At 46.6% G+C, this 15,767-nt stretch overlaps 1 protein-coding gene across 3 annotated transcripts; it reads left to right on the forward strand.

Annotated features, from left to right (window-relative positions):
* Positions 1-2,631: 2,631 nt before the first annotated feature.
* Positions 2,632-15,467, forward strand: zhx3b (zinc fingers and homeoboxes 3b). 3 transcript variants are annotated; one of them, XM_072366460.1, is made up of 7 exons: positions 2,632-2,888; positions 8,840-9,743; positions 9,854-9,961; positions 10,057-11,595; positions 11,807-12,514; positions 13,763-14,042; positions 14,509-15,467. In XM_072366460.1, exons 2-7 carry the CDS (start codon positions 9,000-9,002, stop codon positions 14,517-14,519), a joined length of 3,390 nt encoding a protein of 1,129 aa, XP_072222561.1. In that variant the 5' UTR covers positions 2,632-2,888; positions 8,840-8,999; the 3' UTR covers positions 14,520-15,467. The 3 variants fall into 3 exon arrangements, with proteins under 3 accessions (XP_072222561.1, XP_072222560.1, XP_072222562.1); XM_072366459.1 differs by lacking the exon at positions 2,632-2,888 and adding an exon at positions 2,898-3,157; XM_072366461.1 differs by lacking the exon at positions 2,632-2,888 and adding an exon at positions 6,025-6,137.
* The last annotated feature ends 300 nt before the right edge of the window (positions 15,468-15,767 follow it).

Consider the following 15,767-nt stretch of genomic DNA (forward strand, 5'->3'; position numbering starts at 1 on the left):
ACCAAGATGCACAATTATGACCACATGGAACAAAATGACCAAAACAGGCCTAAATATGATAAAAAGGAGCACAGAGATGCAAAAAAACAACTTGTAAAACATAATAAGATTTAAAAAAATACAATATAACCATACAGAGACATAAATGACCAAAATGAGACATCAAGCTTCCACAAACTAACTTGAAGCCTCTGCAGAGACACAGTTTCAGTAACAAACTGCATGCTTTGTGGTGGTGCCTCTCTCAGTCTGGGCGTGTTGCTCCGATAAGATAAGTGGGAATATTCTACACATCTGTGTCTAGTGGTCCATTATCTCCTCATCCGTCGTCCATGACCAGAACATTGTCTTGTTTAAATCAACATTATAACATTTTCCCTCATTTCATCAGTTACCAAGTGGCTCATTTTGAATCAGCATCATTTTTGGCATGACTTCTTGTCATGGCGATGTGAAGCTGTCTAATGGGAGAGGACAGGGTTTGAGGGGTACTGTCCAATGTATTTTCTTTCTCACTTTACTCCAATATCCAACCAGTCTGTCCCATGCTTTTTACTGAAGGGTCACCATGTCAGAAGTTTAGGGGAATATCATATTCAAATGATCAGGATTGTTGGAATTTATGTGGATTTTTGATTGACAATTTAAATGCAGCATTGATTTACTTTATTTGAATGATTATCTTGATTGCTGTTGTTCTCTCTACTGTCCAGCAGAGGGAATCAAACAAAAATCACACCTAATGCTCCAAATCACCTGTCAGTGCCTGCCACTCACAGTCACTCATAAAGTGGCAAACAATCAATCAGAATGTCTAATGGTTGGCTCTAACGCAGCCTAATCCTAAAACAAAAGCTCATAGTGAGAGACAAAATCATTGGACAGCTCAGATTTCAAATTTTATGGTGAGAGGGAAACCTGTTGGTTTAGAAGAAGCTTGGTTTCACATCAACAAGGCAAGTGGAAATCAGGCTAACATCAAATTAAATAAGGTAGAAAATACATTAGTTTCCATAATCAAAGAACAAACCTCATAAGAAATAATATATCTATCTATCTATCTATCTATCTATTTATCTATCTATCTATCTCTGTAAGTACTCACCTGGACTATTCAGTCTAATATTGTGTAAAGTTAGTTAATAGATATTTGCTTCAAATGCTCTAAACATTTGGGTTTATTTTAAGTATTTAAGTTGACCCACTGACTCATTCAGAAAGACGTGGGGATGTGTCATCTTTAATTTGGGGATGATTGCACACATGCGTAATCAACGCAGCCAAATGGAAAATCAATAATTAGCTCAGAACAGTCTCATATGATGTGTTTTTGAGTGACCCTGGCACCATGCGGAAAGCCATGTCTGCTATCATGTTACTGTAAAAAAAAGAAGAGGAAATCATATGAGAAGCGGTGGGAAGTGATCATATGTGCTCGAGCTGCTTGTTGCTGTGCAGCGTTTCACAGCGGTGCACTTGTGGAGAGCCACCGACTTTGGTGGTTTTTGGGGTCCTTCACTGATGGCAGACATGAGATGTTAACTCTTCTGTCGTTTCCCAGAAGCATGTATAATGGTTTGAGTCTGGTAAGTTCCATTGCCCGGTTTGAGAACAAAATAAAACAACACATGCATCCCCTTTCCTTTGTTGCTAAACCCAAGCTCTGAACAATTCCTATCAAGTTTGATCTGGTTTGATCAAGTTTTACAAGGAGATACATGACAAATTAAATCATGATCGAAGGTTAAAGCTGAATATGTGAATGGAGGGGTCAGTGAATGCATGCTGCTCAACACTCATGCTCAATAACAGGCTCAGTATGATAACGCAGAGTATGTCCAGTTGAATCTAGAATAAGATGTGCAGTGGGAGACACTTTTATCAGCAGTTTGGTTTCACTTGTCCTCTGACAGAGGAAGTCCGCTGCAGCTTTACTCAAACTTATTCTGTGTGATTGGGTTTTTCCCACGCAAAAGGGGTTGTCCAATCCTCTAAAAATGGTGCAACTCCTAAGCTGTGGCCTTCACAGAAACCAGATCTCTACCCGAGTGAACCTCTTTGGGAGGTTCAGGAGAGTCAAAGATTTCTGTAGATATTAGATTAGAATTCATCATGCAATCCTACAAAAGCACAGTATTACTGTTGTGCTTGGATGAGATGGGGCTGGTTTAAAAGCTAATCTAAAATCAGCCGATTATTTCATTTAGTAATGATAAATCAGTTTCACAAGTCACAGCAAAAATGAGGGAACAATGAGAAACGCCATCACAAGTGCTCCCAGCCAATAACTAGCAGTCTGTCACATAACTAACGGATAAACCATTCATCTTTTCATCTGCAGCCAGTAGCAGAAACTGTGGGCAGTTTGTCTGAAAAGAAAACATCACATTGTCTAAATCAAATAACGCTGATGAATAAATGTCTTGACGCAAAAAGTAGAGCATTTCCCTTTGAGATATGAGCAGAGCAGAAGTAAAGAGGCCTGAAATTAACTCGAATCCAACCTCGAATTCATACTTTCATAGAAACAGAACTTTGTCCTCAGTGAACTTTGAAATTACAAGCAGCAGATGAACCATATTTTTGCTGCACATGTGCTTTCTGTCGTGTTTTGTTAGCTTGGGATCAGTTTCAGGCACTATCTCTTTAAGAGAGGTTACCTGGGAGGGGGACAGGTGTGAGCAGCTGGAACATCACATTTCACCTGGACTGCCAACGTTTTCTAACTCCACCGAAACGCTGACAAAGACGACCCAGTCTGAGCTGTCGGGTCAAAATGAGAACGACATGTCTCGCTCACTTTTGCTCTCTCTCCACGGCGGAGCTCGAGCTTTCACGCCAACTCAACCGTCAGTGACGTCTGCGTCACGTGTGCGTCTCTTCCCTCGGTACGTCCGTCGTATTTTCCTCCCCTCCACAGCCTGCTATAACAGAGAGCCACTCGAAATAAACAAGCGCAAAAAGAGGGGGGTCGTTGCTGGGACCGCTCTGGCTCCGGTGTGACGTTTATCACCAGCCGATGAACAGAGGGGTCGTACACCTATAAGTTGTCATCAGTGAAGCCCAAACCTCCCGTCTGTTGCAGCCTCCTCTGAGCCCTTGTCAGTGTAAACTTTTTAATCCCTGCGCCGCAAACACTGAGCTGCGACAAAGCGAGGTGAGTGTGATTTTCCTCATACACATTTATGCTCACGTCGCACCTTTCCCAAACTTGTGCGAGCAGTTATGAAGCCTCACCTTTGCGGGCTTTGGCTCAGCAGCGCTGGCCAGCTGCATGTCGCCTGCTTAAAATGGCGACAGCCAACGGGGGGAGAGAGTGTAGGGTTTTTGGGGGCTGGGGGGGGCTTGGCTTTTACCTCCACGGTGAATTGGTTACACTGTTCTAAACCTATAGCACAGACGAGCCCATTGAGTTGGGGCTCACTGCGCATAACTTGAGCGGAAGATGCATCATTTTCGGATATGTCTGGCACCGCTGCGCTCAGGGACCCAGCGTTAACTGTGCAGCCGCTTCTTTTCTGTGCTATTTGACAAAATCCAGCTTTTTGCTCGCAATTATTGCAACCCCAGTTTCGGATAAGTTGCAATCACATGTTGTCTGTTGACATTAAAGCCAGATCCGTAAAGTAAGCGGCAGAAACCCCCCACCCCCACCCCCCCACAATTTCTATGAGTGTGCTATGAATGAAGAAGTTAGAAATCCTGCACTTGGCACTAATGCTGTTTTCCATCTGTTGCCTTTTAAAATATGTAAGTATTTTACTGTGCTTTAGCTTTCTTTCTTTATATTTTTTCATCAAGAGCTGTTCTGATGTTTCTGATCACGTGCTCTGATTTGCTGCTTCTGATTTCTGACACTTTGCATCAACCATGAGAGCAGCTCAGTTAGTCTTGTTGCGTGTTTCCTAACAGTTACTCATGAGTCTCCAAACTGTTCCCATGGTCATTTATCATGTCAGTGTTGTCATGAGTGTTCGTCACTCCAGGGATTAGAGCAAAGCTTTCCCAGGCAGCTAATTTGTGTCTGACGTCCAAGTGAGTCTCAGGTATAGACACACAGCCTAATCCACCTCTCCGTTTGTCACCTACAGTTTAGTAGATGGTTAACTTTAGTTTCCCTGTATCTACTGATGACCACACGTGGAACAGTGATTCTGAAGAAAGTCAGATGATTTAATTGTTAGTCACAGACGAGAATGTGTTAAAACTTTTAGGATTATTACTATGACTGTGCCTCCTCATGCTGTATTTCATTGTGTTGCCATGGCGATGACTTGAGCTCATAGCTGTTCATCTTACTGACTTGTACACCCCTCCTTCCGTCGGCGCCTCCCTGTTTCCTTTCCCTCAGGTTTGCAGTTGACTCATGTTGTTTCTTTGTATTGACTATCACATCTCTCTTTTGGCCTAATTCTTACCTTAAAAATCACTTTAGTTTTGCATTGCCAGCTTCTCTTTGAAAATAAAAAAATCTGCTTTTGTCAGGCTAACTTTCCTAACTTTCATCAGTGGCCTGCTCCTCCTGCCTTTGCCGACCCGTGTAATGACGATTTACATGTAGAGCTCCACCAAGTCTGACCAAATAAAAACAGACTGCTCGAGAGCCTTTTCAGGGCTCTGGAGGAAAAGGAGCCACTCGCACGTCCTGAGCGGGCAGGTCTGGGTCAGCAGCAGTAGCAGCCTCTTGTTCTGCTTGGATGGTGAGCAGCTTGTGATGTCAGCCATTTTAGATTGGACAACACAGAGCATGGTGCTCCGCCATCTTTCTCTCCCTCCCCTCTCAGCAGCCCAGTTTTAACGCATGCACCGGCAGTGGCCACAGCAATGCAGCCCACGCAGCCTTCCGCTCCCTGACCTGAGAAGCCCAGATGGAGAGTTGGGGATTGGTGGGAATGACACTGTAGAAACACTGTAATTGAGGTTTCTGTATTGTTGCCAGTATTGTGTAAGAACTGAGACGGCTGTGGACCCAAGTTGAGATGCACACATCATCTACAGTGTATGTAGTGGCGAGCTGTGTTTGTCAGCTGGGATATAACTGAGTGAATCCTTGGAAGTGATTGACAGGAGGAGATTAGCCAGCGCTGTGCCTGTTTAAGGTGGGAGGTAGTAACGGACAAGCCGTTTTTTGTTAAGAGACACAAGAAAACACGTCGGAGGACGTGTGCGCAGGCACTGTGATATGGAAAATGATGTTTGTTGCGAGGGTGTGATACTCGATAATTGGCTTTTAGAAGCTGTTTTTCAGGCCCTTCCTGAAAGAGGTGGCGGCTGCCAGGTTTTTGGGCCTGTTTACGAATTTGTACCTGTGTTTCCGACAGTGAATACAGAAACCCTGTGAGACTTAAGCTGCTGCAGGCCAAACACAAGGGCCACAGAGTGTGCAAGGAACAAGGCAGCATGGCAGATGTCTGGACAGAGACTTAACAGGAAGAGACGCCATCAGCTCTGCCCAATAGCACGCCTTGGAGACGATGACCACACCTAGCAGAGAGACATGAACACCGCGTGCGGGAGGCACTGAAATAGGAGCAGGGCTGGGACTCTCCAAATACCACTCACAGGGGCGTGTGGAACAAACAAGCCCCGTTCGGGCCAAGGACTGGATGGCATAAGAGATGTGTGTGTGTGTGTGTTTACTCACACGCGTATGCTTTGGAGAAGTGAGCTGGTGGAAGAGAAATGGGATGGGGGGGGGGGTTAAGAGGTGGTTGCCATGGGGACAGTAACACACCAGTGGCGCTGCCGACCTGTCTCCCTGGGCCAAACTTGTTCGGAGAGGGAGGAGAAGAGGGAACAGTGGGAGGAAGGGAGGGGAAGGAGAGTGCAGAGACGTTCAGAAGCTGGGGGGGGGAGGAGTGGGGAAGCAAAAAATTGAGTAAACGAGAGAAGGCCTGGCTGTGTTGTACACCTAGATTCTGTCCTACTATGAGAGTTGGTACGGTTTGTTTCACTCACAGCTAACAATATTACACCTGTACACTCAGCTAAGTGACAAGCTGCCATCTTGCTCGAGTGTGTCTGAGCTATTATTGGTCTGTACTTTGGTCGAGGCAAGTAGGGCCAGAGGATGAAAGGAGGTCATGCTGTACTGAGCCGCTGATTAGGCAAAGACAACATGGGTTTCGAATCAAGAGGTCAAAAACATGGTCTTTTGTGTGTCACTGGGAGACATCTGACATTCACGCACACAGTAAAAATGGCAGCTTCTACCTTAGTAAACAAGCTTCACACATTGGGAGGCAAGCGCCCACCCCCGCACGCCACATACACACACAAGCGCGAGCACACAAGTCCGCCCACCCAACCCCTTTTCTCTACTTTCAATCTCACAGGAAACCCACACATGCAAATGCTGACACTTAACAGACACTAACCCCAGCATCGCTGCATGGTCAGTCAGCGCATGCACAATGTTTCACATTGAAGTTTTCAGCCGATGCGCTCATGCAAGTGAGTCAACAGAACTTGTCTGAGCCTGGCATTGCTGAGACGTGAGCTGCTCATTTCCTCCTGCTGATGATGGCTGGAGTTGTGCTGTTGGAGGCATCACCGGTGTGAGGCCTCTGGGTCCCTGCTGGTTCCATTTGATTAGCTGTGGCTCCTTTCAGCTGCTTTGTTCACGCCGTTGTGGTTTCTGATTTTTCACAGGTTAGAAGTCACTGAAACTCTTGCGGTGTGTGTGCGTTTCATTAGGATGTTCTTCTTCTCTAATACTATGTGACCTTTTTAGCTGCAGTTTCGCCTCTGGACCGTGTGTGTATGTGCAGGCAGACACTGAGGCTGAACTTCAGGTTACGTCCATTGGCAGAACATTCCAGACTTTGCAGTGCAGCGAGGAGGGAGGGAAGCACTGTGTGATTGCAGTTTTAAGCAAGAAGGGGGCTCAGAAGCGCGGGGGTAGGTTGGTTGCAGGGGGGGTATCTGGGAGGAAAATTCCTCACAGAAACACCTCAGTGCTTCCTCCACGAGAGTTAACACCCCTCCTCACCCTGAGCAGCCTGCCCATCCCCCACCATCATCTCCCATTCGCTCTCCCTCTCCTCCTGCCTGCCACCCACACCCAGCAGAACCACGTGATGGATGGCTGCGACTGCCCACCCATAAGCCTTTGTGTTGGTCATGTGACCAAACTGCCTTGGCAGCACGGTGCCCCCTGATGCAGAACTGAATGGCAGGGGAGTAGGAGGGGCGCACAGTGGCCCAAGCCAAGGGCAGTTACTCTCCGTAGGGGGGGTGAGAGTGTGGAAGAGGGGCATCACGTTCCCTCACAGCAGCAATCCTCAATTGCTTGTTAACCCTTCACACTCGGATCCAAAGAGAGAGATGCGCTCGTCTTACTCTGGAAAAAAAAAGAAAAAGAGGAGGATCCAATTATTTTTCCATCACTGATTTAATTGGGTTTCTCGTTATTGTTATCAAGATATAAAGAATGACATTTATTTAGTTTTTTTTATCTGGGACCAGGGTTGAATTTGGCCTCTGACTGCAGCATAATGAAGTCTTTTTACCTTCTGTCACTCCCCGGTCCTGTGGGGGTTAACTGGACTCCGAGCTAATGTACCATGACCTTTGTGTGGCAAACCAAGGATTTCGTGTCCGTTTGTAGGTACAAGAGAAACACAACATTTGCCCATAGTTCTCTTTGATTAGAGAAGAGTAGATTTATCAAGTGAAAACGCTGTGGCTTTGCTGAACACCTTGACGGAGGTTTGATGGGGCAGCAACGGTCTGGTACCCACAGAGGTTGTTTCACTTTGATACCAGTTCTTGGAAATATTTGATTTATGCTAAACAGGAGTATGAGCAGGTCAGGTTTGGGGTGCCCACCAGAAGGGAAGGATTTCGTGTTTTATTTGTAAGTAAATAATCTGCCTTGGGGTGGGCTGGACTTTGAGATTTTTGGATTTTGCTGTTGAAGTCTTTCAGATGTTGAACCTCTGAGCTTCTGCTCCTCTGTGCGTGAGGTGTCATGTCAGGACAGAGTGACTGGTGGAGTAATTGCCCTCGAGCCGTCCTTCCATACTGCATCACTGCCTCTGAGTTTGGGGAAAGGAGGGAGGAGCGAAGCCCTCCACAGGAAGCTTCGCCATTTTGTCGAAGACAATGAGTCTGGAGGTGTAGTAAGCATTTGAAGCATTCTTATGCAGGTGTGTTTGTATCTGTGCTGTCTGTGCCTCTGTTGGCGAGAACACATCTTTCTAAGGAACATCCATTGAACCACCCACTTGCCCATTTGTCAAGTACACTCTATCTGAAGCAGCACATTCACAAGTGGATATTTCTGTTGCAGCCTTTCTAAAGGTGTATAGTGTAGCTACAGAGGCTGTGGATTAAAAAATACAGTGTTCTGTCTCTGTGGGGGTGTGTCTGAAATGGGGAAGTGAGACGGAGTCGTGTGGGGGAGGGGAAAGAAGAAGGGGGTAGGACAGGAGCTCTCCCAAAAAGCCTGTAGTGAAGAAGAAGACTGAGCTTGTTTGAAAGCTCTCATAAAAGAGAGAGCCTTGAGTTTCCTGAGGCAGGGAGGTGAAGGAGACTTGATTTCTCTGCTGAAATTAAATATTCGTTAACAAATCTGGATTTTTTTAAAGGGCAATTCCACATATTACCTGCGAAGTTGATGTTTTAGCCGTTCTTCACCTGGACGCACCCGTTTTTTTTCTTCTGGCTGGGATGAAACTGGCTTTCTCTGCCTCATTTGCTCTGTATGCAGTTCACACATCTTCTGCTTTGTGTCTTAAAAATCCCAAACCTGTTCAATTACTTACAGGTGTATCACATTGGATTGTTGATTGATGGTTTGATTGTACTCAAACATGTTCTTCTTTCTCATTCCCAGGATTTTCTTATAAACTGCAGAGAGAACCACTTGGACTTATGGACAAGCTCGGCCATCCTCCTTTCTCCATGCCTGGTCTATAGTAAACGAGAACCCTATCTTTTCTCTCACGCCGTGCTCTCAGCCATTTGACCAGCCTTCCCTACCCTGAGATCACACAATGGCCAGCAAGAGGAAGTCCTCTACGCCTTGTATGATCCCGAGTAAGATTATACGCCCTGCAGAGGAGGTTGAGCAGGACTCTCCTGTTCTCCTCCGTCAGTCCAGGATTTCTGGAGGTCACAGACATAGCCTTCTGGACTCTGGTGAGTCTTCCAAACCAGAGGCGGGAGATGCTGATATGGACGGTGCTGGCACTTATACATGTAAGCCTTGTAATTTCGAAACCCACGACCTTAACTTGTTCTTGGATCATGTATACACCGGGCATCCAGACTTCCGTGCAGACCCCAGCTTCGTTTGCATGAGCTGTGGCGTTTCGGCACCCAAGTTTGAGGGGCTGGCCCTTCACAATGCCAGGGTTCACCCAAGCACATTGAACACCACTCTGCAGCTGAGAAAAAGGGACAGGAGGGTCGTTGTAGAGCAGAATCTAGTGAGCCGGGGAGAGACGGGCAAGGATAGCGAGATTTCCATCACCAAAACCCCGATTATGAAGATGCTAAAGGGCAAATCGGAGCCTAAACGGATTGTGGTGTCTCACCCGGTCTCTGAGGAGCTGTCTTCAGAGCCACATTCTACCTCTGCACCAAGAGAGACTGAAAGAAAAGAGACTGCTTCAGTGACAGTCACACATGTCCCTACAATTGTCCACAATGGAACGAGTAAGGTCACACTGCCCTCAGCGATCCAGATAGTGAACGGCTCTGTAGCATTACCAATGTTAAAGACGCCCATCACACAGGTACATGTTATCTTTTAGTGCAGCTGTCTTAAGTCTGTTTTCGTGTCTTAATGTCATCTTTTTTAATCACTTGAACGCACCTTCATTACATGTTTTTGAAATCCCTTCAGGTGGTTTCTGTAGCTCAAAACAGAAGCCTTCACCACTCTGCACCAATCACAGCCTCCTCACGCGTTTCCTCAGTTTCCTCACCTTCATCCTCAAAAAATCTCCCAAAGGTACTTGGTGTTTTTGTGTTCTAGTATTGTTCTGGAGGGTATGATTTGATATACAGTTTGTAATCTCCTGCAATGATTTTCCCACTTTTTGTCAGGTAATGATTCCTTTGAGCAGCATCCCCACCTACAGTGCCTCCATGGACGAGTCCTCCTTCCTGAAGACCTCATTCAGTAAGTTCCCTTACCCCACAAAGGCTGAGCTCTGCTACCTGACTGTGGTCACCAAGTTTCCAGAGGAGCAGATCAAGATTTGGTTCACAGCTCAGAGACTGAAACAAGGCATTAGCTGGTCTCCTGAGGAGATAGAGGAGGCCAGGAGGAAGATGTTTAACACCATTATTCAGACAGCACCCGTCACCACACAGAACCGGACCCAGAGTCACCAAAGCCCTGCTCAGCACACAATCACAGTCCTGCCTGCCTCACTGGGGGCCACGGGGATCCCTCAGTTTCTTCAGGGATCTCTTGTCAGCCAGGGAGGGGTAATCGTCACACAGCCTGTGGTGGCAAATGGTATCCAGGTTAGCAGTGCTCCTGTGGCCCTGGCTGTCACACCTAAGCCCCAGGCAGCGGCTCGGCCCATGATGCAGGCCCGGCCTGCTGCAGCCCTGGTGGCAGACAAAGGCATCAGCATGGTGGTGGGCACAGTGGGCAGCAGCAGTGCAGGGAGCAACATCATTAGCAGGAGTAATAATTGTAAAAGTGGTGGAGGGGATACCAGTAGTTCTAGCAGTAGCCAAGCTGGTGCCATCAACCTTAGTCTTGGAAGCAGTAATCATAGTAATGCTAAGGTGAGCAGCATCAGTGGGAAACACAGCAGTGCTAATGCAGACTCCAGTGACCGCAGCCATGTGAGTGCTAACAGCACTGATGTCGGCAAAGCTACCGACACCAACGTTGAGCAGAGTGGCAGCAAGGTAACCACGAAAGGCAAAGCTGTTAACAGCGAGAGCAAAACAAGCAGTGATGGTCAGAAGAGTAAGGATACCAACGGTACCAGCAACACAACTAGCACAAGCACAGAAGATGTCGATCTCTGTGCCAGAGACTCTCCAACCATCAAAATGGAGGAGGCTTCATCCCCTGCCTCCAAATCGTCCTCTCCCTCTCCTGCAGCTCCTCCTGGCGGCACGCTGGGCTCTCGGACACCCGTCAACGCATTCCTGGACCCCAGTTTTTACAAGGGCAAGAAGTCTCAGGAGCAGCTCAGCGCCCTGAAGGACAGTTTTCAGGTGAGCCAGTTTCCCGACCAGGAGGAGGTGGACCGCCTCATTGCTCTGACCGGTCTCACGGTGCGAGAGGTCCGCAAGTGGTTCAGCGACCGGCGCTACCACTTCCGCAACCAGAAAGGCACGCGTTCCGGCACAGGAGGGCCGAATAAGCCCAGCCCTGCAGGGAGCAGTTCAAGTACAGCTGTGAGCAGCGCTGTCACTGGCAGTTCCTCCCCCGTGGATCTGTCAGAAAGTCGCAGCAACTCTGTTGCAAAAACAGCGCAGCACAGCTCCCCTAATGCCCCCCTGAGCCCATCTGCAACGCAGACTCCCACCTCTCCCACCACACCCTCTCGCCGATTCCCCAGACCACCCTCACCGGATTTCACAGCCATCCGGTACAAGGAGCGAGAACCCCACCAGGTGAGACTCAAACCTTACTGTGTGTTAAGCCATGAATGAGATGAAACCATGAGATAAAGCTGTTAAAGGACTTTCACTTAGTCATTTAGTGGAGAATCTTTGATTTACACAAAAAGAAAAATCACTTGTCGTTATTTCTTAGATTATTTTTTTGATTGAACTTCTCCGTCAGTTGCTGTCAGTTATTAACTTTGTTCTTCCACACACTTAGGTTAAGGCCCTTGAGACCAGCTTTGCCCAGAACACTGACCCATCAGGAGAGGAAGTGGACAGACTGCGATCTGAGACCAAGATGACCAGACGGGAGATTCATGGGTGGTTTGCTGAGAGGAGGAAGAGAGTTGCAGTCGAGAAAAAGAAAGAGGAGGCAGAGCAGGTGTTGAAAGATGACGAGGAGGAGATGGAGGTTGATGGGGAACAGAGACAGAGGGATGATGGTTCCGGAGAACCAAAAGTCAACCCTATTAAGATAAATCTGAAGATGCTGAAGGTGACGGAGGCCAGCGGCAAACCAGAGGGCGAAGGGTTGGATAATGTATCGCCTCAATCCAGCAGCACACCTGCCTCCTCCTCCAAACCAGCCCAGGCCTCCACCCCAACCCCAAAAACATCCCATTCTCCCAAACCCACAACCGTCCGAGGCAAGAAGACAGCAGAGCAGCTGCACCTGCTCAAACAAGTCTACGCTCGGACCCAGTGGCCCAGCGCCTCTCAGTATGACGAGCTGATCTCCGGCTCTGGGCTTCCCAGACCTGAGGTGGTGCGCTGGTTTGGCGACTGTCGTTACGTGCAGAAGAACGGCCAGCTGAAATGGCTGGAGGAGTACCAGAACATGGCTCTGGAGGAGGACCTGAAGCAGGAGAACACAGAGATCCTCCAGGCCCACCTCGACCTCCATGGCAGGCTGGAAGAGACGCAGGTATTGATGACAACAAATAGTGTTTGACGCTTTTTTCCTCATTTGTTTGTTGACTCCAAATGACTGAAAGTCTCAGTAGGAGAGAAAAGATGCAGAGTTTCTGTTAAAACTCTTAAGTTGCTTTTTTTACGCTGTTAGAGATACGTTTCTCAAAGCAGAAGCTATTTTGGGGGCTCATAAGCAAATGACTGAAACTTTTCTTTAGTTTCTAATTTCCTATTTGCTCGATCTTTTGTTTTGCTTTTATAAGATTATGTCTGACGTTCAATCGTACCTCCTAATCATTATTTTTCAAAAGACTTTCATCAATGATCACAGAGGGGATTGTGTGTCAAAAAGGCAGCAGGAAGCTCTGTGGTTGTTGTGAAACTATTTGTCTTTGATGGAATTTAATTTTCAGAACTCAGGCGTCCATTCTGCCCTTTTAGTAACTGTCACAGCTTGAGACTCAAAGGGCCTGTTTGTTCATTGCGAATGACATTCGAAGACGCTACTCTTACATTCTGAACTCCACTTTCCTCTGAGCGAAAACGTCTTATGGTGATTCACATTTGCTGAAGCTGGAGAAGTCCAAAGCTCGAAATGTACTGCAGTTATTATTGCTTAAGTTAGTTTAGCATCAGTTTGCTTCAGAAGCAAAGAAAATTGTTGTTTTTTTCCTCCATTTTTGCATCAAACAAGCGTCCTCTTCTCTCTCTGAGTCACATTGTAAGTGCCTTCCTGTTGAAAAGAAGAAATGCAAAGTAGAAAATATTGATACAGAAAGCCTACCGTATGAACCTTGAAATGTACAGCTTGGCATTGGAAATGGATGATAATACAGTGACGTAGGCACGCACTGTCAGTAATATCCTGCCTCACTGTGCAGCTGCTTAATGGCTCGTGCTGTGCAGGTAAATCATTTGCCTGCTTGTTCTTCTCACATGGAGGTCAGGCTGTTTTATAATCCTTGACAAAGTTGTAAACTGTGTATTTATTCATTGTGTCTTTAAGTATATAAAACTAATATAACTGAATGATATAAATCCATTTTTTTATTTTTCTTGGTAGCGATATTGCAGAATATTTTATTAAACCGGTCTGAAGGATATTGCATGGGGATTTAGAGCTGGAGTATATGTTGTGTAAATGTTTTAAAGCAGGTGGTCCACATTGCCACCAAAATGTAACGTGTCCTCCCACGTTCTGACTTTCAGGTGCATCTGAAACTGACAAAAGCTTTTCTATCAATTTATGCTTGCCTCGCAGCTGCAGGAGCTGGCTGAGACGAGCGGTGTGACGACGGACCTGGTGCGCCATTGGTTTTCTACCAGGGCGTCTCAGCCCGGCAGCAAACCAGCAGCTGCTCATACGACAGGAACAGGACCAGTTATACCAGGAGTGGCAGCAGAGCTACCGACAACTGGATCCTCCCCTCTGGAGCCACAGCCAGGAGGCGGGACGGAGGAGAAAATGGAGCAGTCAGTGTGTGGTGTTGCAACAGAGGCAGAGGAGGCCAACACTGACAGCACTGTAGATACTACTAAAGGTGATCTTTATGTGTGCAGTGGTACTTTTCATGAATCCTACTGATTAAGATCGACTATGTGGGGAAAGTAACCTGTGAACGAAAGGGTCTCCAACTAAATGAATTCTCCGCTGTTGAGTGTAAGCATAGAATAATTGTAACAATCCGTTTGAGAGGCTAATGGTCCAAAAATTCAAAATATTCAAATTACAAGTAAGAGGCCTGCCTTTTGGCAGGAAGGTTGGGTGTTAAAATGAATAACCGAGCTGAAGCACCACCATTGTTTCTGTAGTTGTCCATTAGGTGATATGAACGTGTTGAGGTGGAAGCCACAATCATGTTGTTCTGAGTAACGAGACATGCTGTGACAGATATTTACTTCAGACTTAAATGTATATCTGACACCAGCACACTGTATGTTAATGATATACATCTAGAAATGTGAAGAGAGTGATGGACTTTTCTAATTTCTTTTCTGTCTTGACAGGAACGGATTGAAGAGGTCTTTGTGTGCGGATGGAGTTCACAATGCAGGTGGTCTTTGTTCTGGGAGTCCGACTAAAAGCTGGCAGATGCGTTTTGTAACAGGATCACTGGATGGAAATGGATCTTGAATTCATCCCCATGCGTCTCTCCCTCCCTCCTCCTTTCTTTCTCACTCCCACCCCTAGAGGTAGGCATGACCTCCCCCGCCACATGAGCAGGACGCTAAAGCCACTAGCTCCCCACACCCACTCCGTTCCCTCCTCCTGCTGTTAGGCCTCGGCTACACCCAGCAACCTCTCCAACATTCGACACCTCGCAGACCGAGGTGCGGGGTAGGATGTGGTGGTTGAGGCACACGGCGTTGTGCTGCCATGCTGTGATTGAGGGGAGGAAAAACAAAGTATTAGCGTGTTGGAGATTGAGGCCTGATCAGGGTGGGGGTTGGGCTTGGACCTTTCTCATTATTCGTTTTGAGATACGTAAAAATGCACAAGTCTTTGCTCCGGGGTGCTTGCCGAGGCCTTAGATGACCGTCATTTCTGTTGTTTTGTCTTCATGCTCTTGCTTTTCATATTTGCAGCTTACTTTAGATGCGCAAGCTCGGCTGTTCACAGCACATCTTTGTTCTCACTTGTCATTTCCAGCCGGCTTAAGTCGGACATGAAACCGTTCAGTATGTGAAGACATCTGGAATTATTTCACCCAAAGAAGGCAAGCAAGCACCCTGTGGTGTGTAAAGCAGAAAAAGTGTCACCATGCGGTAGACTGTATGGAATGTGGTATGTTGTAGCATCAAGTGCTTCTTTGTCACCGACCTGTACGTATTTTCTTTTTTCTAATGGAACTTTCTTATTGAATAAGTTTGACTGTAAAAGAACTGTGAACTTAAACTAGAGTTCCATACTTCAGCTTGATGTACAATTTTTACAAATGTATTTGCAGAATAAACAGAATGTAATAGATTTGTGGCTGAGTCTTTGGCCCAACTCAGGTGGCCAGTCGTAGAGTGTCGTGGCGTGCAGCCGCCTCGGGGAAAACGGTGGGATTTCAGCCAAATCTGCCCCTCAAAGATTGACGAGTAACATTTGACCCTTCACTGAAAGCGTAAAAATGAAGAAACTGCTACATAAATTTACAAATCTTAATGAGGCAGAACTTCTTTACGAGCCAAACAGAAGGCTACACTTAATATCCAGCCTTTTATTCTTTAGAGACAACTCTTCAGTGAGCTGTTCACACATCTCATACTGAAACTAAAGC

This window comes from Leuresthes tenuis, unplaced genomic scaffold, assembly GCF_036924035.1.
Source record: "Leuresthes tenuis unplaced genomic scaffold, fLeuTen1.0.hap1 SCAF_16, whole genome shotgun sequence".
NCBI lineage: Eukaryota > Metazoa > Chordata > Actinopteri > Atheriniformes > Atherinopsidae > Leuresthes > Leuresthes tenuis.